Source organism: Mobula hypostoma, chromosome 29 (assembly GCF_963921235.1).
Source record: "Mobula hypostoma chromosome 29, sMobHyp1.1, whole genome shotgun sequence".
In the NCBI taxonomy this organism is placed as follows: Eukaryota; Metazoa; Chordata; class Chondrichthyes; order Myliobatiformes; family Myliobatidae; genus Mobula; species Mobula hypostoma.
In genome coordinates this window covers 22089997-22115064 of record NC_086125.1, presented here as the reverse complement: position 1 = coordinate 22115064, position 25068 = coordinate 22089997, and the positions used below count along the sequence as shown (strand labels likewise).

Sequence of the window (25068 nt, the reverse complement as noted above, 5' to 3'; positions counted from 1 at the left end):
ATAAACAAGGTGAAAAGTAATGGTCCCAATACTGACAGCTGAGAAACACTGCTCATCACTGGCAGCCAATCAGAAAAGGTCCCCTTTATTCCCACTGACTGCCTCCTTCCTGTCAGCGATTCCACTATCCATGCCAGTACCTTTCCTGTAATGCCATTGGATTTCATCTTGTTAAGCTGCCTTATCAAACGCCTTCTGAAAATCCAAATAAACGACATCCATTGCCTTTCCTTTGTCCACCCTGTTTGTTACTTCCTCGAAGAACTCTAACAGATTTGTCAGATTAGATTTCCCTTCACAGAAACCATGCGGCCTATGACTAATTTTATCATTAGTCTCCAAGTACAATATCTCAAAACCTCATCCTTAATAATAGACTCCAACAGTTTTCCAACCACTGAGGTTAGGCTAACTAGTCTACAATTTCCTTTCTTTTGCCTTCCCCCAGCTTAAAGAGTGGAGTGACATTTGCAATTTTCCAGTCCACTGGGACCATCTTTTCCCTTCTTATAGTTTTTTTAGTTGCCTTTTGTTGGATTTTAAAGACTTCCCAATCGTCCAATTTTCCATTCACTTTTGCTACATCATATGCTCTTCCCTTGGCTTCTATGTAGTCCTGTCTCCACAGGACTCACTGAATTCACAGGTTCACCACCCTCTGGCTAAAGAAATGTCTCCTCATCTCTATTCTAAAGCAACATCACTCTATTTCGAGGCCATGCGAGGTCCTAGACTCCTCCCACCATGGGAAACATTCTCTCTACATCCACGCTATATAGGTTTTTCAACATTTGATAGATTTCAATGAGATTCCCCTCATTCATCAAAGTTCCAACAGGCCCAGAGCCATCAATTGCTCCTTGTACGATAAGCCTTTCATACCAAGAATTATTCTTCTGAACATCCTCTGCACATCTTTCCTTAAATAAGGGGCCCAAAACTGCTCGCAATATTCCAAATGAGGCTTCTCCAGGGCTTTATAAAGCCTCAACATTACATCCTTGCTTTTTACAAAGAATGGTGTGAAAAACTAAAACCATTCAGTGAGCAACAGTTCTGTGGGTGAACATCGCCTTGTTAATGAGAGATGTCGGAGGAGAAGGGCCAGACTGGTTCAAGATGACAGGAAGGCAACAGTAATTCAACTAACTATGCATTGCAACATTGCTGTACAGAAGAACATCTCTGAATGCAGAACATATTGAATGTGACAGGGGTGTGCTACAGCAGCAGAAGACCAAGAACATACATTTCATGGCCACTTTATTGTGTACAGGAGATAACTCATAAAGTGGCCACTGGGTGTAGGTGATTGGACAAAAAATATAAACAAGATGGATCCAACACAACATCACTCCTTGTTGTCCCCAGAGGCAAAATGCAGGCTGCAGATTTTCTCCACCACCTCCCCTCCATACATGGATGTTGGTGCGTACGTGTAGTTTCCTGAGTGATAACAAACTTTTAGCAGCTAACACTGTGAGAGTGGCACCTCCTGCCCTGGATGTAGTCACTTCCAGCAAGCCCTCCCAGTAGCAGCTCTTTGAAGGGTAGGAGCAGTCAGCGGGAGATGTGGATGCTGTTAAAGTGGTTTACACAGTACTCTAATGCTCTCACTCCCCATTCACACCATATCCCGTGTTCTCACTGCCCAGAGCTGATCTAAACAGCAGCCCAAGCCTTGAGCCCAGTTTCTGTAAACTTCTTGCTTATCTCTTCAACATCCTTCTCACCATGTGTTTAAAGTAGCAGAGACGAAATTAATCGCTTACTGTATGTTGCTTGGATTGGGTGGTGATCATAACCTTCATTTGTTGAAGGATTTTAATTGTTTTGTCGTCATACCTCAATGTTATGGTCACTATAACTGCAGAAGTCCAAATGTCAGTGAAGCAAATAAAACTCATTCAGGACTTCCATTTGGAAGCTCCTCCCACAGTCTGAATGGTTCCAGCAGCTGGAACTCGATACTGAAACTCAGCAGGTCAGCTATCATCTATGGAGGTGAATAGACAGTCGATATTTTGAGGTCAGACCCTCTTCTGGACTGGAAAGAAAAGGGGCATTACCAAGAAGGTGTGGGAGGAGAGGGGAAGAGAAACATGCTGGCAGGTGGTAGGTGAGACCAGGTGAAGGGGAAGGTGAGTAGGAGGGATGAAGTAGGAAAATGGGTGGTGGAATAGATGGAAGAGATAAAGTGCTGAAGAAGAATAAGGAATCTGATTGGGGAGAACAGTGGACCATGGAAGAAAGGGATGGACAGAGGGGACTAGAGACAGGTAGGAGAAGAGAAGGGGTAAACAGGGGAATGGAAAAAGAATGAAAGGGGAAGAGGGGTTATCGGAAGTTACCTTTCTCTCTCCTCTTCCATCCCCTTCCTCCTTCTCCATTTTTCCATTCTGGTTTCCCTCTTATCCCTTCTCCTAACCTGCTCATCACCTTCGTCTTGTTCCTGTCCTCCTTCCCTTTCTTCCATGGTTTTACCTTTACCAGTCCTTCACTTCTTCCAATGATCACCTCCCAGCTTGTGACTTCATCCCCCTCCCCGACACACTCACCTTCCCCTTCACCTGGTCTCACCTATCACCTGTACTCTTTCCCCTCCCCCACCTTATTATTCTGGCTTCCTCCCCCTTCATTTCCAGACCTGATGAAGGATCTTGGGCCGATTGGGAGCATTTTTCAATCTCTCATTGTTACAGTCAGAAGTTCCCACCTGCTTTAAAGGGCAACAATTATACCACTGCCCAAGAAAAGCAGGGTGATCTGCATTATCGACTATTGTCCAGTAGCACTCACACATATAGTGATGAAGTGCTTTGAGAGGTTACTCATTGTTACAATGAACTCCGATCCCAACAACTACCTGGACCTAGTGCAATTTCCCTATCGCCACAATAGTTCTACGGTCGATGCGATCTCGTTGACTCCTCATGCAGCCTTGGACCTACTGGACAATACGAATACCTATGTCGGGATGTTGTTTACTGACTACAGCTCAGTGTTTAACACAAAAGTTCCCATTCTTCTGATCAAAAATCAACAGAACCAGGGCGCTGTACCTCCCTCTGCAGTTGGATCCTCAACTTCAATCCACAATCTGTGCAAATTGGAAATAACATCTCCAATTCGCTGACAATCAACACGGGCGCACCACAGGGATGATACGTAGCCCGTTTTTCTACTCTCTGTACACTCATTACTGTATGGCTAGGCATACCTCGAATGTCATCCATAAATTTACTGACGATACAACTATTGTTGGCAGAATTTCAGATGGTGACAAGAAGGCATACAGGAGTAAGATTTATCAGCAATTTGAGTGGTGCCACAGCAACATCTCTGCACTAGACATCAGTAAGACCAAAGAGCTGATTGTGGACTAGAGAAAGGGTAAGGTGAGGGAACACACACAAGTCCTCACGGAGGGATCAGAAATGGAAAGAGTGAATAATTTAAAGTTTCTGGGTGTCAGTGTCTCTGAGGATCTGTCCTGGACCCAACATGCCAATGCAGCTACAACGAAGGCAGGATAGCGGCTATACTCATTAGGAGTTTGAGGTGATTAGGTATGTCACTAAAGGCATTCGCAAATTTCTACAGATGTACTGTGGAGAGTGTTTTAACTGGGTTCATCACCATCCAGTATGAGGGTGGAGGAGATGTTGCACAGGATCAAAATAACTGCAGAAAGTTGTAAACTCTCCAACTTGAGCAATGGCCTCCATAGTATCCATGACATCTCCCAGGAGTGATGCCTCAAAAAGGTGGCATCCATCATAATGACCCCCAGGTCATGCCTCGTTCTCATTGCTACCATCAGGAAGGAGGTACAGAAGCCTAAAGGCAAACACTCAACAATTCAGAAACAATTCCTCCCCTCTGACATCACTTTCAGAATGGCCATTGAACCATGAACATAATCTCACTACTGTTTTTATTTTTAATTTTGCTCTACTTGTTTAATATAACTATTCAATTAATTTGTTAAGTTCCTCCAGTGTGTTTTTTGTGTTTTGCTCAAGATATTCAGCATTTGCACAAACTCTTGTGTTTATTTGTTCTCACTTGTCCTGTTATTGTGAACCGCCACCCCTGAGTGACAGATACATTCCTGTGGCTGCTAATTAACAAGTCCACCCTGCTCACACTGATCTATTCACTGGGATAGAGAGTGTTGTATCTACCATGCTGCCAGGTGCCAGACTGATGACTTGGTGTACTGATCCTGATCAGGTATTTTTGTCCCCTATTCAATTGATGGTTGGGCCACAACCCCACGATGCCCAACTTCACACAAGAGATTGTGCAGATGCTGAAAATTCAGTCAAACACACACAAAATGCAGGAGAAACTCAACATTTATGGAGGGGAATAAGGAGTTGATGTTTTGGGCTGAGACTTTCATCAGGTCTCTTGCCTTTCGACGTTTTCAGAAAGAGAGTTTCATTTCCTACTCCATTGTGTAGTCAGTGTGATGGTGAGATTATACAGAGTAGTGACATCTGACACTAGAAAGGGTGAGGTTTGCAGAGATTGGGTCTCGGCAACATGAGCAGCTGTCTGCTTCTTCTGGGTAAGTGTCAATTCTGGAATATTTCTCTTTCTGTCTCTGGTCCACTCTTTTTCCTCCCCTCCCAACTACTCTCCTTCCCTTCTTACTCCTCACTCCTTCCCTTCTATTGCCGTTCGTCTTCCCCTCTCCTCTTCATCCCCTCTCCCTTAAATTTTATATAATCACATTTCTGTTGCTTGTCCACTCCTTTTCATTTTCAAGACTACAACAGTACTTTATACTTTATTGTCGCCTAACAATTGGTACTAGAACGTATAATCATCACAGCGATATTTGATTCTGCCCTTCACACTCCCTGGATTACAAATATTAAATAATAAAAATAGTTAAAATTAGTAAATATTAAAAATTTAAATTATAAATCATAAATAGAAAATAGAAAAATAGGAAGTAAGGTAGTGCAAAAAAACCGAGAGGCAGGTCTGGATATTTGGAGGGTACGGCCGAGTTCTGGGTCAGGATCCGTTCAGCAGTCTTATCACAGTTGGAAAGAACCTATTCCCAAATCTGACCATACGAGTCTTCAAGCTCCTGAACCTTCTCCTGGAGGGAAGAAGGACGAAAAGTGTGTTGGCTGGGTGGGTCGTGTCCTTGATTATCCTGGCAACACTGCTCCGACAGGGTGCGGTGTAAGGTGAGTCCACGGACAGAAGTTTGGTTTGTGTGATGTGCTGCACCCTGTTCACAATCTTCTGCAGCTGCTTTCTGTCTTGGACAGGACAACTTCCATACCAGGTTGTGATGCACCCTAGAAGAATGCTTTCTACGGTGCATCTATAAAAATTAGTGAGAATTTTAGGGAACAGTCCAAATTTTTTTAGTTTTCTCAGGAAGTAAAGGCACTGGTGGGCCTTCTTTGCAGTGAACTCTGCTTGGTTGGACCAAGTCAGGTCATTTATGATATTGACCCCGAGGAATTTAAAGCTCTTGACCTGTTCCACTTGCGCACCACCGATGTAAATTGGGTCGTGGGGTCCACTACTCCTCCTGAAGTCAACAACCAGTTCCTTTGTCTTGCTGACGTTGAGGGATAGGTTATTGTCTTCGCACCATGCCACCAGGTTCTTAATTTCCTCTCTGTACTCAAACTCATCATTACCCAAGATACGGCCTACAATACAGTACCCCCTTCATTCAGTAAGGTTGATGGGCAGATTGGGATTGGAACAGAGAGAGTGGAGGGCAGTACGCTCAAAGGCCATGAGGTTCAAGTAAGAGAGAGGAGTGCAGAAGTTGAGATAGTTTATGCCTCATTGCCAGTTGGAAATAAAAAGCTCCAGAACAATACAAACTAATGTTCTCAATATTATTTATTTATTCATTATGATTTATTTTGTTTTCTGTATCTTCGTGTGTAACAGTTCATTGATTCTATTGCGATTCTTTGCATCAACTGCGAATGCCCATTAGCAACAGCTTTCTGGAAGTTTAAATACACCACATCCACTGGTTCTCCCTTATGCATCCTCATTTTTTACAGATCCCCATTGAGTTTGTCCAGTTTAGTCATTCTTCAAGTGCCCTGTCATTGATGTCAGCCTAAATGGTCTATGATTTCCTGTTTCATCTTGGCCACCTTTGTAAATGCTAGGGTTACATTTGCTATTGTTAACTGAAACTGTTCCAGAACTAAACAAAGCAGGAAAGTGATCACCAATACCTTGAACAACTTTAATGTCACTTCCTAAAGTACTTGTAATGCAATCTATTGGACCCTGGGAATTTAGAAGTATTTAATCCTTTCAATATTTTGAATACTATTTTCCACAAGTACTGAGTTTGTTCAGTTCCCTCCTTTCATTAGACCCTGTGGTCCTAAATATATCTGGGAAGTTGTTGCATGAGAAGGGATAGGATCAGGCATAATCAGTGAAGGAGTATGACAGCTGGCTGACTTTTACTCCTAATTCATACATTTTTGAGCTTTTGTTAAACCTTGAATCATTTTCTCTTCAATTCAGATGACGATGAGTGCTCTGGAGGGAAAGACATTGTAAAAGCTTTATGTGGTGCAAATGCTGTTTGTTACAACACAGCGGGAAGCTTCTATTGTAAATGTAAGGAAGGATATATCAACTCAAACAATGGAAGTAACTTCACAAAGCGGGAAAACTGCACAGGTGAGTAATAACACTCATTTTTTTGATATTTAGTGCTTTACTTTTTGACACATTCCGAAGTTTTCCTTTGACCTTAGCATGGATCGGTCAGAAGATGTCTTGTTGTTCTTTTCAGGTATAAAGTGGGAATACTCAAAAATCAAGCCTCCTGCAACTATTTCAATGTTGCTGCAATGTCTGTGCCAATGGGCCATATACAAGTCTCATTCCCCTGCTTTCCCTGGCGATTTAAATCAAATCTCCAATTGATTCAGTTTTTCTTCATATTCCCTCCAGACCTTGAACTCTCTATTCATGGGAGGTTAATAAGATTGCCTCTATCCATCTGCTCTAATCCTGTTGTGGACTTTTCTGTCTCTAGGAACAAAAGCTAAGAGGTGATTTCTATCTGTTGAATCAAGTAATTCAATCAGATGAGAAATGATGGCAGATTTTTCAAAATCAGAATCAGAATCAGGTTTAATATCACCAGCATATGTCATGAAATTTGTTAACTTAGCGGCAGCAGTACAAAGCAATACATGATAATAGTATAGAAAAGCTGTTCAAAATATATAATATTGTTAAATTAAATAAGTAGTGCAAAAAATTGGAAATAAAAAAGTGGTGAGGTAGTGTTCATGTGCTCAATGTTCATTCAGAAATCGAATGGCAGAGAGAAAGAAGCTGTTCCTGAATCACTGAGTGTGTGTCTTCAGGCTTCTGTACCTCCTCCCTGATGGTAACAATGAGAAGAGGCATGTCCTGGGTGGTGGGGGTCTACAATGATGGACACTGTCTTTCTAAGGCATCTCTACTTGAAGAAGTCCTGGATATTATGTGGGTTAGTGTCTGTGATGGAGCTGACTAATTTTAGAACTTGCTGCAGCTTACTTTGATCCTGTGTAGTAGCTCCTCATGCCCATCACAGATGGTGATGCAGCCAGTTAGAATGCTCTCCATGGAACATCTGTAGAAATTTGCAAGAGTTTTTGGTGACATACCAAACCTCTTCAAAATCCTTCTGAAATATAATCACTGTCTTGCCTTCTTTATAACTGCGTGGATATAAGACCATAAGACATAGAAGCAGAATAAGGCCATTCAGCCCATCTAGTCTGCTTCGCCATTACATCATGGCTGATCCCGGATCCCACTCAAACTCATCGTACCTTCTCGCCATATTCTATGAGACCAGGATAGGTTCTTGGAGATATTGACAGCCAGGAACTGGAAAGAGATCAGTTTCTCCACTTCTGACCCTCTTTGAGGACTGGTGTGTGTTCCTTCGTCTTACTCTGTCTGAAGTCTTCAATCAGTTCTTTGGTCTTACTAATGTTGTGTACAAGGTTGTTGCTGCAACAACACTAACTAGCTGATCTATCTCACTTCTGTATGCCTTTTCGTCACCATCTGAGATCCTGCCGACAATAGTTGTATCATCATCAAATTTATAGATGGCATTTGAGCTGTGCCTAGCCACACAGTCACGAGTGGAGAGAGAGTAGAGCAGAGGGCTAAGCACACATCCCTGAGCTGCATGTGTGTTGGTTGTCAATGAGGTGGAGATGTTATTTCCAATCTGCACAGATTGTTGTCTTCTCGTTAGGAAGCCAAGGCAATTCTCATGGAACTGAATCCTTTACAAGATACAAACAATGCATGTAACCTGACAGATTATGGTTCAAATGGGATGAAGTAGCATTGTGTGGCATGGCCTTGATATTAATACCACAAACGCTGGAGCTTAGACACACACCAGACACACCAGTGGGAATGCATGGCTGGCAGATGAAGCATTAGCCAATAGATGCGAGGGTTGATTTAGTTTGGTGCGTCTGATATGAGTGGCGTTCTGAATTGTTTATTGTTTGCTATGATGCTTGTTATACAGTTGATTAATTAGTACTTGATTCTTCCTTGGTATATGGACTGGCTGAAGTATTGGAATGTGTGTTTGGACATTTATCTATTGCTTATTTATTTAGGCATTTGTACTTAGACCTCGAGATTTATTTATAGATTTTACTTCTAGTTCAATATAGGAAACCTTCCTTTTTTGGATCCAGCAAAGTAGAGCATTTTTGGTTATGAACTAAAAGTTTAAATGAAAATTTATATATGTACACACTAGTGCAGACTTTGCCTTGATAAAATCTTTACTTTCTTTCAAGTGTCACAAAAGCCTTTTACTTGTTGCCCCAGCTGTCTGCACATTTGTGCTTTGCTGCTGTTTACAGCACAAAAGGGGTCTGCTCAGAACCTTCCACAATCAGCAGGGAGGGCATGAACATTTGTGAAAGCACAACCGATGTGGCTTTCTTGTTGCAAAATAATTGGAAGTCTTAAGTCTTCAGGATAGAAATCTTTTGCCTGAACAGGGCATTCAGTAGATATGAAGAAATAATTTCCCAGCAGTACTCCAAATACTATTTCAGATTTTTCCTGTCAGAAACTGAAAAAAATTATGGTGTGTATTTGTTTAATTATGACACCATAAGACCATGACACCAGATATTCTCTCTTCTTCTTGACAAATTCAGCTCAAAAGCTGGTAAAGAAAAACTTCAAAGAGAACTTCTTTCCTTAACATTGGGATTTTAGCTGTGAATGCAAAGATCTATTATCTTAAATTTCAAAGGCAGACACAGACAGTCTGCAGATGCTTGAAATCCAAAGCAGTACACAAACAGGGTCACAAGGTGTTGAATCATTCTGGATAGAGCTAAGGAACTGCAAGGGTTGAAAGACCCTGATGGGAGTTGCATACACATCCTCAAATTGAATTGAATTGACTTTATTTCTTACATCCTTCACATAAATGAGGAGTAAAAATCTTTACGTTACATCTCCGTCTAACTGTGCAATGTGCAATTGTATTAATTTATAATAAATAGAATAGTCAATATAATATAAGAGTACACTCAAATCAGCATGAATTAATCAGTCTGATGACCTGGTGTAAGAAGCTGTCTTGGAACCTGTTGATCAGGGCTTTGATGCTACGGTACTGTTTCCTGGATGGTAGCATCTGGAATAGATTGTGGTTGGGGTGACTTGGGTTCCCAATGATTATATCAGCCCTTTTTACACACCTGTCCTTATAAATGTCCTGAATCATGGGAAGTTCAGAACTACAGATGCGCTGGGCTGTCCGCACCACAGTCTGCAGAGCCCTGCAATTAAGGGAGGTACAGTTCCCATATCAGGCAGTGATACAGCCAGTCACGGTGCTCTCAATTGTGCCCCTGTAGAAAGTTCTTAGGATTTGGGGGCCCATACCAAACTTCCTCAACCATCTGACATGAAAGAGGTGCTGTTGTGCCTTTTTCGCCACACAGCTGTTGTGTAGAGACCACATGAGGTCCTCGGTGATGTGGATGCTGAGGAACATAAATCTGTTTACCCTCTTCCACAACCAATTCCACAACCAGCTCTCTTGTTTTTGCAACATTGAGGGACAGTTTATTTTCTCGACACCACTGTGTCACAGAGATGACTTTTTCCCTGTAGGCCGCCTCATTATTGTTTGAAATAAGACCAATCAATTTAGTGTTGTTGGCAAATTTAGTTAGCAGATTAGAGCTGTGAGTGGCGACATCGTCATGGGTATACAGGGATTAAAGGACGGGACTCAGTACACAGCCCTGAGAGGCTCCTGTATTGAGAGTCAAAGGGGTGGAGGTGAAGGAACCCTCTCTTACCACCTGCTGGCGATCTGACAGGAAGTCCAGGATCCAGCTGCACAGGGCAGGGTCAAGGCCGAGGTCGCTGCGCTTCTTAGCAAGCCTGGATGGAACTATGGTGTTGAATGCTAAACTGTAGTCCAAGAACAGCATTCTCACATAAGCATCCTTCTTCTCCAGATGTGTAAGGATGGTATGTAGAGCACTGGCTATTACGTCATCTGTCGATCGGTTGTGTCAGTAGGTGAATTGTAGGGGGTCCAGTATGGGTGGTAGCAAGCTGCAGATGTAATCCTTGACCAGCCTCTCAAAGTATTTGCTTATTATTGAGGTGAGTGTGACAGGATGCCAGTCATTCAGGCATGTTACCTTGGTCTTTTTTTGGTACAGGAACAATGGTGGATAATTTGAAGCAGGAGGGCACTCTATACTGGGAGAGGGAGAGATTAAAAATGTCAGTAAATACACCTGCCAGTTGTGCTGCGTACATCCTGAGTACTCTCCCTGGATGCCATCCGGTCCTGCAGCCTAGCAACTGTCCACTCGTTGGGAACATCTGCGTACCTCAGCCTCAGAGATGACCAGGTTGCAGGTTGTACTGGTGGCTTTCCTCCGGGGCTCAGAGTTAGCGACATCGAACCGAACATAAAAGTGATTGAGCTCATCTGGGAGAGAGGCCACGATGTTGGTGGCACCACAACATTTGGCTTTGAATTCTGCGATGGGATGCAGCCCTCGCCAGAAGTCGCATGTTCTATTCGTTGTGAATCTTGACTCAATTTTGACCCTACATTGTTGTTTTGCAGCTTTCATAGCTTTGCGCAGATCGTAGCTGCTTCTCCTGAGCTCTAGCTGGTTGCCAGCGATGTAAACTCGATATCGCGCTATAAGTGCTACTCGCACGGAACTGTTGATCCAGGGTTTCTGGTTCGGGAAGACCCTGACCGACTTCTGGGGGACAACATCGTCGATACACTTCTGAATGAAGCACGTGACTCCATCAGTGAACTCGGAGACTTCCTCATCATGGAAGATATTCCAGTCGACGTCATGGTAAAAATGTGGTCTACAAATTACAGCAAGAGATAGAAAATTCATTCCCAAGGGGCAAGGCTACAATAGTCATGGGGGGATTCAATATGCAGGTAGATTGGGAAAAACAAGTTGGTGCTGAAGTAAAGGAGGGGGAATTTCTAGAGTGTCAATGAGATGGATTTTTACAGCAACTCGTGGTTGAGCCCTCTGGAGGATCAGCTATTCTTGATTGAGTGTTGTGCAACAAACCAGAATTGATTAGAGACCCTAAGGTAAAAGAACCTTAAGGGGAAAGTGATCATAATGTGATTGAATTCACCCTGCAATTTGAGAAGGAAAATCTAAAGACAGCCATATCAATATTTCAGTGGTGTAAAGGGAATTACAGAGGCATGAGAGAGGAGTTGGCCACAATTGATTGGAAAAGAACACCAGCAGGATGATGGCAAAGCAGCAATGGCTGGAATTTCTGGAAGTAATTCAGAAGGCACAGGATATATACATCCCAAAGAAGAAGGAATATTCTGAAGGAAAGGTGACACAACTGTGGCTAACAAGAGAAGTCAAAGCCAACATAAAAGTGAAAGATAATAGAGTAAAAATTATTGGGAAGTTAGAAGATTGGGAAGCGTAAAGGACGGTTACACCTGAACGCAAAGGAGTTCAATATCCTAGCAGGCAGGTTTAATAGAGCTGTTAGGGAGGGTTTAAACTAATTTGGCAGGGGGATGTGAACCAGAGTGAGCTGAGGAAGGGGAAAACAGAAATAAATCAAAGATAGTGTGCAACAGAGATGATAGAAAGGACTGACAGGAGGTGAGGCATAATCACAGCCAGTGGGATGAGTTGCAGGGCAATAGAAGCATGAAACAGAAAGCCACAAATACTGGATCGAAAGTGTTGTATTTGAATGCACGCAGCATAAGGAATAAAATGGACAGACTTGAAATTAGGCAACAGATTGGCAAATATGACGTTGTGGCTATTTCTGAAACTTGGCTAAAGGATTGTTGAACATATGGTGCATCAGAAGTATAGGTTAGCAGGCAGAGGGTCTTGTGTGGCTCTGTGCATAAGAAATAATATTAATTCATTGGAAAGAGATCACAGGATTCGAAAGTGTAGAGTCTCTGTGGGTCAATTTAACAAATTGCAAGGGTAAAAGGACCCTCATGGCAGTTGTGTACAGGTCTCCAAACAGCAGCCGGGATGTGGATTACTAATCACAGCAGAAGATAGAAAAAGAGTGTCAGAAGGGCAATGTCATGATAATTGTTGGGGATTTTAACATGAAAATGGATTGGGAAAACAAGGTCAGTACTGGACCTCAAGAGAGAGAATTTGTAGAAAGTCTAAGGGATGGGTTTTTAGAACAGCTTGTTGTTGAGCCCACTAGGCAATCAGCTGTGCTGGATTGGGTGCTGTGCAATGATCTGGAGGTGATTAGAGAGCATAAGGTTAAGAGACCCTAAGACAACAGTGATCACAATATGATCAAGTTCACTTTAGAATTTGAGAAGGAGAAATTAAATTCCAATGTGTCGGTATTTCAGTGGAATAAAGGAAATTACAATGGCATGAGAGTGGAACTGGCCAAGGTTGACTGGAACGGGACACTAGCAGGAAGGATAGCAGAGCAGCAATGGCTGGAGTTTCGCAAAAAATGCGGGAAGTGCAAGATGGATATATTCCAAATAAGAAGAAATTTTCAAATGGAAGAAGAACACTACTGTGGCTGACAAGTGAAGTCAGAGCTAAAGCCAGGGCAAATGTGAGGGCGTACAAGGAAGCCAAAGTGGGAAGATGGAGGATTGGGAAGTTTTTTTAAAACCTTGCAGAAGGAACTTAAGAAGGTCATTAAGAAGGAAAAGATGAATTATGAAAGGAAAAAGGCCACTAAAAGAATATACTAAAAGTATTTCTAAGTGTATAAAGTGTAAAAGAGAGTTGAGAGTAGATATAGGACCAATAAAAAATGATGCTGAAGATATTATAATGACAGATACAGAGATGGCCGAGGAACTGAATGCGTATTTTGTAGTATATCGAACATTCAAGAGTGTCAAGGAAGTGAAGTATGTGGAAGCTATGTGAAAATTATGACTGAGAAGGTGCTCAGGAAACTTTATGGTCTGAGGGAGAACAACCTTACTGGACCTGATGGAATGCACCCTCAGGTTCTGAAGGAAGTAGCTGGAATGATTGTGGAGGCAATAACAATGATCTCTCAAGAATTGATATATTCTGACATTGTACCGGTTGACTGGAAAATTGCAAATGTTACCCCGCTACTTAAGAAGGGTGGAAGGCAGCAGAAAGGAAACTATAGACCTGTTAGCCTGATATCAGTGGTTGGGAAGTTTTTGGAATCGATTGTTAGGGATGAGATTATGGAGTACCTGGAGGCACAGCACAAGATTGGCCAAAGCCAGCATGGTTTCCTGAAAGGAAAATCCTGCCCGACTAACCTACTGCAATTTTTTTGAGGAAGTTACAAGCAGGGTAGACAAAGGAGATGATGTAGATGTACTGTACTTGGATTTTCAGAAGGCCTTTAACAAGATGCCACACGTGAGGCTGCTTAGCAAGATAAGAGCCCATGAAATTACAGGGCAGTTACTCTCATGGGTGGAGCATTGACTGATCAGCAGAAAACAGAGTGGGAATAAAGGGACCCTATTCGGGATGACTGCCAGTTACCACTGGAGTTCAATAGGGGTCGGTGTTGGGACCGCTGCTTTTTATCATATATGTCAATGATTTGGACTATGGGATTAATGGATTTGTGGCTAAATTTGCCAATGATACAAAGATAATGGGCACAGAAGTGGCAAATGAAATACAGTGTTGGAGAGTGTATGGTCATGGACTTTGGTGGAAGAAATAAACAAAAAGACCAGATGGGGAGAGAATTCAAAATGCAGAGATGCAAAGGGACTTGGGAGTCCTTGTGCAGGATACCCTAATGGTTGAGTCAGTGGTGAAGAAGGTGAATGCAATGCTGGCATTCATTTCTAGAGGTATAGAATGTAAGAGTAGGGACGTAATGGTGAGGCTCTATAAGGCACTCCTGAGACCACACTAAAAGGCCTGAACAGATTAGATATGGCAAAGTTATTTCCCATGGTAGGGGAGTCCAGGACAAGAGGGCACAACTTCAGGATTGAAGGACGTCCATTTAGAACAGAGATGCGGAGAAATTACTTTAGTCAGAGGGTGGTAAATCTGTGGAATTTGTTGCCATGAGCAGCTGTGGAGGCCAAGTCATTGGGTTCATTTAAGACAGAGGTAGATAGGTTCTTGATGAGCCAGGGCATCAAAGGGTATGGGGAGAAGGCAGGGCAGTGGGGATGACTGGAAGAATTGGATCAGCCTGTGATTGAAAGGCGGAGCAGACTCAATGGGCCAAATGGCCTACTCCTACTCCTATATCTTATGTTCTTCTGGTCTTTTAACAACCAACAGAAAACAAATAAAAATGCCTTTAAGAAGGTAAAGATGGAATATGAAAGTAAGTTAGCCAATAATATTAAAGACGATACCAAAAGTTTCTTCAGATATATAAAGTGTAACAGGGAGGTGAGAGTGGATATTGAACCATTGGAAAACTATGCCGGAGGGGTAATATTGGAGGACAATGAAATGGCGGACGAACTGAATAAGCATTTTGCATCATTCTTCACTGTGAAAAGACACAAACTGTATGGTGGAAGTTCTTGGTGTCAGGGGTTATCAAGTATGTGAAGTTACCATAACTAGAGAGAGGTTCTTGGGAAACTGAAAGTTCTAAAGAAAGATATGTCACCTGGACCACAATGTGTACACAGCCGGGTTCAGAAAGAGGTGGCTGAAGAGATCATGGAGGCATTCTGTGTGGCCTCCGTCGGTCGTGGTCGACCATGGGTGCTGCTCCTCTGGTAGTCACTGTGAGTGGCCTCTCCAGGGCGCAAGCCAGGGCAGAGTTGTTATGTAGATCCATCTGTTGCCCATGCAGTGGGATCCCCCTCTCCATGCTGTTGACAGGTCCAAAAGAACGACGAAAGTCGATAGAGTTTGGTGCCAGCAGCATTGCAGGAGTTGCCGTGCCAGTGCTGGGTACAGCAGTCAGCCACCCTCGGGACTCCGACTCTGGATTTTTCCTCAGGGTTTACTCCCAAAGCCTTTTCCATGAGCAGGTATAGCTGCAAGGCAGCGGAGCTTTGAAATCAGAGTTTTCCCTCTCCTAAATGAGCTACCATCCATGGTTAACAAGCCCCATCTGCCCAGAGCATCTTTAAGGCACCAATGGACCGCCTTTGCCCCTTCTCCTGTCAGTGAGAACAGCTCCACCGGGCCTAAGAACACGTGAAGGCCAGGAATTGGATTTGGTTGTCAGAGGCTGTTTGAGATGCACGCCATGACGAGCATTTGTTTAGCTGTGGGAGCTCATCCCCACTACCACCCTTCGGCTATGACTACCTTTGGAGCCTAATGGAGGCATTAGTGATGATCTTTCAAGAATCACTGACTTTGCATCTCACCCACATGGCTCAACCCTTGAGACAACCTTACTTTCGCTCGCCTCTTCATTGTGGTGATAACTTGCCACAATTTACCACAGTAAAAGTGTTATTAGTAAGTATTGAGACATATTTCTTGTTCTATTAATCATCAATAAACTGTTCACCACCTTCAGTCGTCCTATTTTAAACCAGCAGGATCATAAAGTTGAGACTGACTGAAAGAGGAAAACAATTGAAAATGATACAATAGCATGTAATATCTGACATGTCAGAGTTACAGCGACTGCAGAACAGAAACAGGCTATTCAGCCCATTTAGTATGTGTTCCAACTATTCTGTCTAGTCCCATCGACCCAGGAGAAATTTATTCACTCAGACGGTCCTGAGAGTGTGGAATAAGCTGCCAGTGCAAGTGGAACATATGAGCTTGATTTCAGCATATAAGAGAAAGCTGGATAGGTACATGGGTAGTAGGGGTATAGAGGGTTATGGTCCCAGTGCATGTCAATGGGAGTAGGCAGTTTAAATGGATCATCATGGACTAGATAGGCCAAAGGGCCTGTTTCTTCTGGTTTAAGATGACACTTCTGAGAGGCAACAGTTTTCTGGTGGTTCATAAAGCAAGAAATGCAACTAAGTACTTACTATTAGCATTTTTCTGTGGTTAAATTGTGGTAAACTATCACTGCAAACAATGAAGAAGTGAACAAAGGTGAGGCTGACTGGCAGGTTGAGGGATGTGGGTGCAACCCAAATTTGGAGCATCGCAAGTTTGAGGAGAAGTGTTCTTAGCAGGGTTAAGGCATGTTCTAGATGGAGTCAGAGTCGGAAACGGAATTGGAGCGAGTGGAGCAGAGAAATTTTGGAGAAGCTTCAGAGCCCATCCACCTAAACTGCGAGCGAGGTTGGATCGATCTAAGTTCTGGGCTGATTTGGAAAGTTCGGGTATGAGAAAGAACATGGTGGCAGGATCCAGGCACAGAGCAAACTGTATTGGTAAGGCAGGGCCCGTGTCCTGTGCAGAGGATGACCCAGTGTTAGAAGATTTAAACACAGCCCAGATGGACCGAAAAGACAGGGTTTCAGTACTGGAGGCAAGGGCTAGGCCAGTTTTGTTTACTGCTTCGAAACATTTGCTTCACTCTCCATGGAACTGAGGCTGTGTAACCACTCCCCCTGCTCCAGGCTTTGTGTCTGTGAGCTTCATGGCAATTTGCCCTGCTATGTGATGAACCGAGGCTGCAGCTGTGAGCTTGGTCTGGCTGTAATGGCATTTACAGGTTTATTCATAATGGAGCTCCTTATTTTTCTTCCCAGGCAAAACAGTTTCTTCCAATACTCTGCCTGCAAAATTAATTCCATTGCTCAATGCATCGGACTCAATGTGATGTTACATTCAGGAAGAGATTTCTGGGCAAATGGGTGCACTCTAAATGAAGCAATAGGCAATTTTCAGATACGAAGGAGAGTTCTCACAGTACAATAGAGCAGGTATGAAGGGCCCATTGACCTACTCTTGATCTGTTTCTCAACTTTTTATGCTCTCATGCAATAATTCTTTAATCTTTATGAAATTTTCCCTGTTCTTCTGTTTCTTAACATCCGTACTATCTTTGTTACCCAATTAATATTCCGTAATCTTATCAATTAATTATTCAGGTTAAACAATCTTCCTTTCTGTTCCATTCCAACCCTGCATCATGGACCCCAGCTTCACATAGTGAAACCTGAATGAAGCAATGTGGCTCAGAACAACAACCAGGGCATCTGAGAGAAATGGATGCAGCCTTTTACCCATGAAGAAGCTTTGTCTCAATGACAAGATCTTGCTGGAGCCGCTCATGGTGATGTTTGTCTTTCTGTCCCACATGCCCACAATACAGGTGATAATGATCTCTCAAAGCACGTAAACCCTTGAGTGGAAGAGCCATTAATAGCTCCTTAATACAGGAGCTGTTTTAATACAGTGGAATCATCTACTGCCTTTACAAGAGAGGATCCATCCCATCAGGACTAACTAACTTCACAGCTGGTTATACAGTGCGTACAAGTATGTTACTGAGCTTTTACAGTGCATGATCTCCATGTGCTGAGCTTGGTACCATTGTTGTGATGCTGGTATATGTGATTGAAATTGTTCTGTTCAAGGTGGATAAGCAAAAGATATTTAAAGTAAAGAAAAATAAAACAAAAGGTTGGTACGATGAGATTGCAGATGCAGGTAATGCAAATGTCTCGCAACTCCAGGCATACATGCTCAATCTGATCTTGGTGCTGCCCTTTGGCATATTACCCTAATTTCTGGGAAGATGGTGCAGATAAGTGGTGATGCTTTATGTGCAGCTGTGATGGAAATCATCACACATTCCCATTTAGAGCTATTACAGCTGAAATCCACAAAGTTACAGTAAACAACATTATTGTAAGATGTTATAAAAATCTATTGAACCTTAAGTTGATGGACCCCACCTGGAACACCTGGGTTGTGAGTGCAGTTCCGCTTTAAGAAAATGAAAACAGGGATAGAAAGCTGGTTTACAGGTATGATTAAAATGCCTTAGACTCTATACAGTCTCTGGAAAATAAAATTGAAGACCTCAGAGCAAAATTGTAGGACCTGAGGTGTATCAGGGACTCCTGGTATGGTGGTAGAGACTTTTAAGTGATGTTTCAATAGGTACATGGATGTAAGGATGATGGAGGATATGGACAGGGTGTAGATAGGAGGGATTAGTAGATAGGAGCTATATACCTGTGAGAGTCAGTGAGTAGATAGACTGCCTCCAGAGTTGAAGACAAAGACACCTAGAGAGGGGAGAAAGATGTCAGAAATGGACCGAGTAAATTTGAGAGCAGGGTGGAAGCTGCAAACAAGGTTGATGAAATCATCGAGCTCAGCATGAGTGCAAGAAGCAGTACCAGTGCAGTTACCAATGTAGCATAAGAGGAGTTGGGAAGTGATGCCAGTGTAGGCTTGGAATATGGACTGTTCCACATAATCAATGTAAAGACAGGCATAGCTGGGACCCATGCAAGTGCCCATGACTACACCTTTGGTTTGAAGGAAGTGGGAGGAGGCAAAGGAGAAATTGTTGAGGGTGAGGACTTGGAAGCATAAATTGGGAATATATGTGAACTTGGAAGCATAAATTGGGAATATGTGTGAACTTGGAAGCATAGATTGGAAACAGATGTGAACTTGGAAGCATAAATTGGGAACAGATGTTCTCAGGAATATGTACGGCAGAAATGTGGCAAAACTTCAGGGGATATTTGCGTGGCATTTTGCACAGGTACATTCCAATGAGACAGGGAAAGGATGGTAGGGTACAGGAACTGTGGTGTACAAAGGCTGTTGGTAGTCTAGTCAAGAAGAAAAGGAAAGGTTCGAAAGTGTCACAAGTGCAGAGCAAGGGTGGACCGAAATGCAAGACACGTTTTGTAGGGTTAACTAAATTGAGTTTATTACTCATTACAAGGAGAGCAAAGTGGAAGCGGAAATAAGCATAAAGGACAAGGACTCAGGCCCTGGACTAGGCTGGGACTCGGGGCATGGATCTCGGAGCCAGGACTTAATACTTGAAACCTCCAGAGCCAGGACTCGATACTTGAAACCTCCAGAGCCAGGACTTGATACTTGAAATCCCCAGAGCCAGGACTTGATACTTGAAATCCCCAGAGCTTGGACTTAATACTTGAAAACCCCGAGCCAGGACTTGATACTTGAAATCCCTGAGCCAGGACTTGATACTTGAAAACCTCAGAGCTTGGACTTGATACTTGAAAACCCCAAGCCAGGACTTGATACTTGAAAACCCCAGAGCAAGGACTTGATACTTGAAACCTCAGAGCCAGGACTTGATACTTGAAATCCCCAGAGCCAGGACTTGATACTTGAAATCCCCAGAGCTTGGACTTAATACTTGAAAACCCCGAGCCAGGACTTGATACTTGAAATCCCTGAGCCAGGACTTGATACTTGAAAACCTCAGAGCTTGGACTTGATACTTGAAAACCCCAAGCCAGGACTTGATACTTGAAAACCCCAGAGCAAGGACTTGATACTTGAAACCTCAGAGCCAGGACTTGATACTTGAAATCCCCAGAGCCAGGACTTGATACTTGAAATCCCCAGAGCTTGGACTTAATACTTGAAAACCCCGAGCCAGGACTTGATACTTGAAATCCCTGAGCCAGGACTTGATACTTGAAAACCTCAGAGCTTGGACTTGATACTTGAAAACCCCAAGCCAGGACTTGATACTTGAAAACCCCAGAGCAAGGACTTGATACTTGAAACCTCAGAGCCAGGACTTGATACTTGAAATCCCCAGAGCCAGGACTTGATACTTGAAATCCCCAGAGCTTGGACTTAATACTTGAAAACCCCGAGCCAGGACTTGATACTTGAAATCCCTGAGCCAGGACTTGATACTTGAAAACCTCAGAGCTTGGACTTGATACTTGAAAACCCCAAGCCAGGACTTGATACTTGAAAACCCCAGAGCAAGGACTTGATACTTGAAACCTCCAGAGTCAGGACTTGATACTTGAAATCCCCAGAGCCAGGACTTGATACTTGAAAACCTCAGAGCTTGGACTTGATACTTGAAAACCCCAAGCCAGGACTTGATACTTGAAAACCCCAAGCCAGGACTTGATACTTGAAAACCCCAGAGCAAGGACTTGATACTTGAAACCTCAGAGCCAGGACTTGATACTTGAAACCTCAGAGCCAGGACTTAATACTTGAATCCTCAGAGCTTGGACTTGATACTTGAAACCTTGGAGCCAGGACCTGATACTTGAACTTTAGAGCTTGGACTTAGAACTCAAACACAGGACATAGAACACTGAGCCGGGAATCCTCCTTTGACACAGGATATGGAGCTGGGACTCTTCTTATTCATTGGACAGACTCAGACACAGGACATAAAACACTGAGCCAGGAATCCTCCTTAGACACAGGACGGAGTCGGGACCCTTCTTGACACAGGGTTAGGACCCTTCCAGGGTACAGGGCCGGGACCCCTTTTAGACACAGGACATGGATACAGAGACCACACAACGATGGACAGTACTATAACTGGGCACAAGTACGCTCCAAGCAGCAGCAAGATCTGGACTCACCCCAGCGGGTTAACTTTGACGGACCTGCTTGGCAAGGGAAGGCAGATTGTTGGCACTTGCTTCGGGTGGAGACTTGGCTTGCTCTGGCAAGAAACTTAGTTGGCTCCGGCCAGATGACATTGGCTCGCACTAGCTTCGGTGGCTTTGTTAACGCTCCATAACGTTCTCACACCAAACGGCTGAAAGCCCAAGCCTTATAAACTGCCAGTTCAGTCGAGAGTAAATTGCCTTTAATCACCAATCCCGAGGGACACGGAAAAACAGGGAATTAAAGGGAATCAGGGAGTCAACGGTCCGGATTGTAACACAAAGTAAATTTAAAGGGAACCTGATCCGGACCATGACAGAAAGGTTCAAAAAACTGGGTAATGATAGAGATCTAGAAGATTATAAGGCTAGCAAGAAAGAGCTTAAGAAAGAAATTTGGAGAGCCAGAAGGGGCCATGATAAGGCCTTGGCGAACAGGATTAAGGAAAACCCCAAAGCATTCTACAGGTATGTGAAGAGCAAGAGGATGAGACATGAGAGAATAGGACGAATCAAGCATGACAGTGGAAAAATGTGTATGGAACCGAAGGAAATAGCAAAGGTATTTAATGAATACTTTGCTTCAGTATTCACTGCAGAGAAGGAGCTTGGCGATTGTAGGGATGACTTACAGCACATTGAAAAGCTTGAGCATGTAGGCATTAAGAAAGAGAATGTGCTGGAGCTTTTGGAAAGCATCAAGTTGGATAAGTTGTGGTGACTGGATAAGATGAACCCCAGGCTACTGTGGGAGGCAAGGGAGGAGATTGCTGAACCACTGGCAATGATTTTGCATCATCAATGGGGACGGGAGAGGTTCCAGAGGATTGGAGGGTTACAGCTGTTGTTCTTTTATTCAACATAGCCTAAGAAATTTTAGACTAGTGGGTCTTACTTCAGTGGTTGGTAGGCAGGATTTATGAACATTTGGAGAGGCATAATAGATTAGGAATAGTTAACATGGCTTTGTCAAAGGCAGGTCATGCCTTACGAGCTTGGTTGAATTTTCTGAGGATGTGACTAAACACATTGATGAAGCTACAGCAGTAGATAATAGACAATAGGTGCAGTAGTAGGCCATTCATCCCTTTGAACCAGCACCACCATTCACTGTGATCATGGCTGATCATCCACTATCAGTATCCAGTTCCTGCCTTATTCCCATAACCTTTGATTCCGCTAGCTTTAAGAGCTCTATCCATCTCTTTTTTGAAAGCATCCAGAGACTTGGCCTCCACAGCCTTCTGGGGTAGAGCATTCCATATATCCACCACTCTCTGGGTGAAGAAGTTTTTCCTCAACTCCGTTCTAAATGGCCTGCCCCTAATTCTTAAACTGTGGCCTCTGGTTCTGGACTCACCCATCAGCGGGAACGTGCTTCCTGCCTCCAGCATGTCCAATCCTTTAATAATCTTATATGTTTCAATAAGATCCCCTCCCAGCCTTCTAAATTCCAGAGTATACAAGCACAGTCGCTCCAATCTTTCGACATATGACAGTCCCGCCATCCCGAGATTTAACCTTGTGAACCTACACTGCACTTCCTCAATAGCAAGAATATCCTTCCTCAAATTTGGAGACCAAAACTGCACACAGTACTCCAGGTGTGGTCTCACCAGGGCCCTGTATAGCTGCAGAAGGACCTCTTTGCTCTTATACTCAATTCCCCTTGTTATGAAGGCCAGCATGCCATTAGCTTTCTTCACTGCCTGCTGTACTTGCATGCTTGCTTTCAGTGACTGATGTACAAGAACACCGAGATCTCGTTGTGCTTCCCCTTTTCCGAACTTGACTCCATTTAGATAATAATCTGCCTTCCCGTTCTTACCACCAAAGTGGATAACCTCACATTTATCCACATTAAACTGCATCTGCCATGCATCTGCCCACTCACCCAGCCTATCCAGGTCACCCTGCATTCTCATAACATTCTCCTCACATTTCACACTGCCACCCAGCTTTGTGTCATCGGCAAATTTGCTAATGTTACTTTTAATTCCCTCATCTAAATCATTAATATATATTGTAAACAGCTGCGGTCCCAGCACTGAACCCTGCAGTACCCCACTGGTCACCGCCTGCCATTCCGAAAGGGACCCATTAATCGTTACTGTTTGTTTTCTGTCAGCCAGCCAATTTTCAGTCTATGTCAGTACTCTGCTCCCAATACCATGTGCCCTAATTTTGCCCACTAACCTCCTATGTGGGATTTTATCAAAGGCTTTCTGAAAGTCCAGGTACACTACATCCACTGTCTCTCCCTTGTCTGTTTTCATAGTTACATCCTCAAAAAATTCCAGAAGATTAATCAAGCACGATTTCCCCTTTGTAAATCCATGCTGACTCGGACCAATCCTGTTACTACTATCCAGATGTGTCGTAGTGTATATGGATTTCAGCAAGGCATTTGACAAGGCACCGCTCAGAAGGCTTATTGAGAAAGTAAGGAGGCATGAGATCCAAGGGAACATTGCTTTGTGGATCCGGAATTGGCTTGCCAACAGAAGGCGAAGAGTGGTTGTAGATGGGTCATAGTCTGCATGGAGGTCGGTCACCAGTGGTGTGCCTCAGGGACCTGTTCTGGGACCCTTACTCTTTGTGATTTTTATAAATGACCTGGATGAAGCAGTGGAGGGATAGGTTAGTAAACTTGCTGATGACGCAAGAGTTGGAGGTGTTGTAGATCGTGTGGAGGGCTGTCGGAGGTTACAGCGGGATATTGATAGGATGCAAAACTGGGCTGAGAAATGGCAGATGGAGTTCAACTCAGATAAGTGTGAGGTGGTTCATTTTGGTAGGTCAAGTATGGCAGAATATAGTATTAATGGTAAGACTCTTGGCAGTGCAGAGGATCAGAGGGACCTTGGGGTCTAAGTCCATAGGACACTCAAAGTTGCTACGCAGGTTGACTGTGTGGTTAAGAAAGCATATGGTGCATTGGCCTTCATCAATCGTGGGATTGAGTTTAGGAGCCGAGAGGTAATGTTGCAGGTATATACTTTTTTATACTTTATACTTTATTGTCGCCAAACAATTGATACTAGAACGTACAATAATCACAGCGATATTTGATTCTGTGCTTCCCGCTCCCTGGATTACAAATCGATAGTAAATATTAAAAATTTAAATTATAAATCATAAATAGAAAATAGAAAAATGGAAAGTAAAGTAGTGCAAAAAAAACCGAGAGGCAGGTCCGGATATTTGGAGGGTACGGCCCAGGTCCAGGTCAGGATCCGTTCAGCAGTCTCATCACAGTTGGAAAGAAGCTGTTCGCAAATCTGGCCGTACAAGTCTTCAAGCTCCTGAGCCTTCTCCCGGAGGGAAGAGGGACAAAAGTGTGTTGGCTGGGTGGGTCGTGTCCTTGATTATCCTGGCAGCACTGCTCTGACAGTGTGCGGTGTAAAGTGAGTCCATGGACGGAAGATTGGTTTGTGTGATATGCTGCACCGTGTTTACGATCTTCTGCAGCTTCTTCCAGTCTTGGACAGGACAATTTCCATACCAGGTTGTGATGCACCCTAGAAGAATGCTTTCTACGGTGCATATAGGACCCTGGTCAGACCCTGCTTGGAGTACTGTGCTCAGTTCTGGTTGACTCACTATAGGAAGGATGTGGAAACCATAGAAAGGGTGCAGAGGAGATTTAGAAGGATGTTCCCTGGATTGGGGAGCATGCCTTATGAGAATAGGTTGAATAAACACGGCCTTTTCTCCTTGGAGTGATGGAGGATGCGAGGTGACCTGATAGAGGTGTATAAGATGATGACAGACATTGGTCTTGTGGATAATCAGAGGCTTTTCCCCAGGACTGAAATGGCTCGCATGAGAGGGCAGGGTTTTAAGGTGCTTGGAAGTAGGTACAGAGGAGATGTTAGGGGTAAGTTTTTTTTACACAGAGACTGGTGAGTGCGTGAAATGGGCTGCCGGCGACGGTGCTGGAGGCAGATACGATAGGGTCTTTTGAGAGAGTCTTGAACAGATACATGGAGCTCAGAAAAAGAGGGCTATGG

At 43.5% G+C, this 25068-nt stretch overlaps 1 protein-coding gene across 1 annotated transcript in view; it reads left to right on the top strand.

Moving 5' to 3' along the window:
• Positions 1-25068, top strand: part of LOC134339292 (adhesion G protein-coupled receptor E2-like) — a 139776-nt gene that overhangs the window by 57144 nt on the left and 57564 nt on the right. The window contains exon 3 of the mRNA XM_063035669.1: positions 6538-6696. Within this exon, the coding sequence (XP_062891739.1) occupies positions 6538-6696 (159 nt within the window). The remainder of the gene's footprint in view (positions 1-6537; positions 6697-25068) is intronic.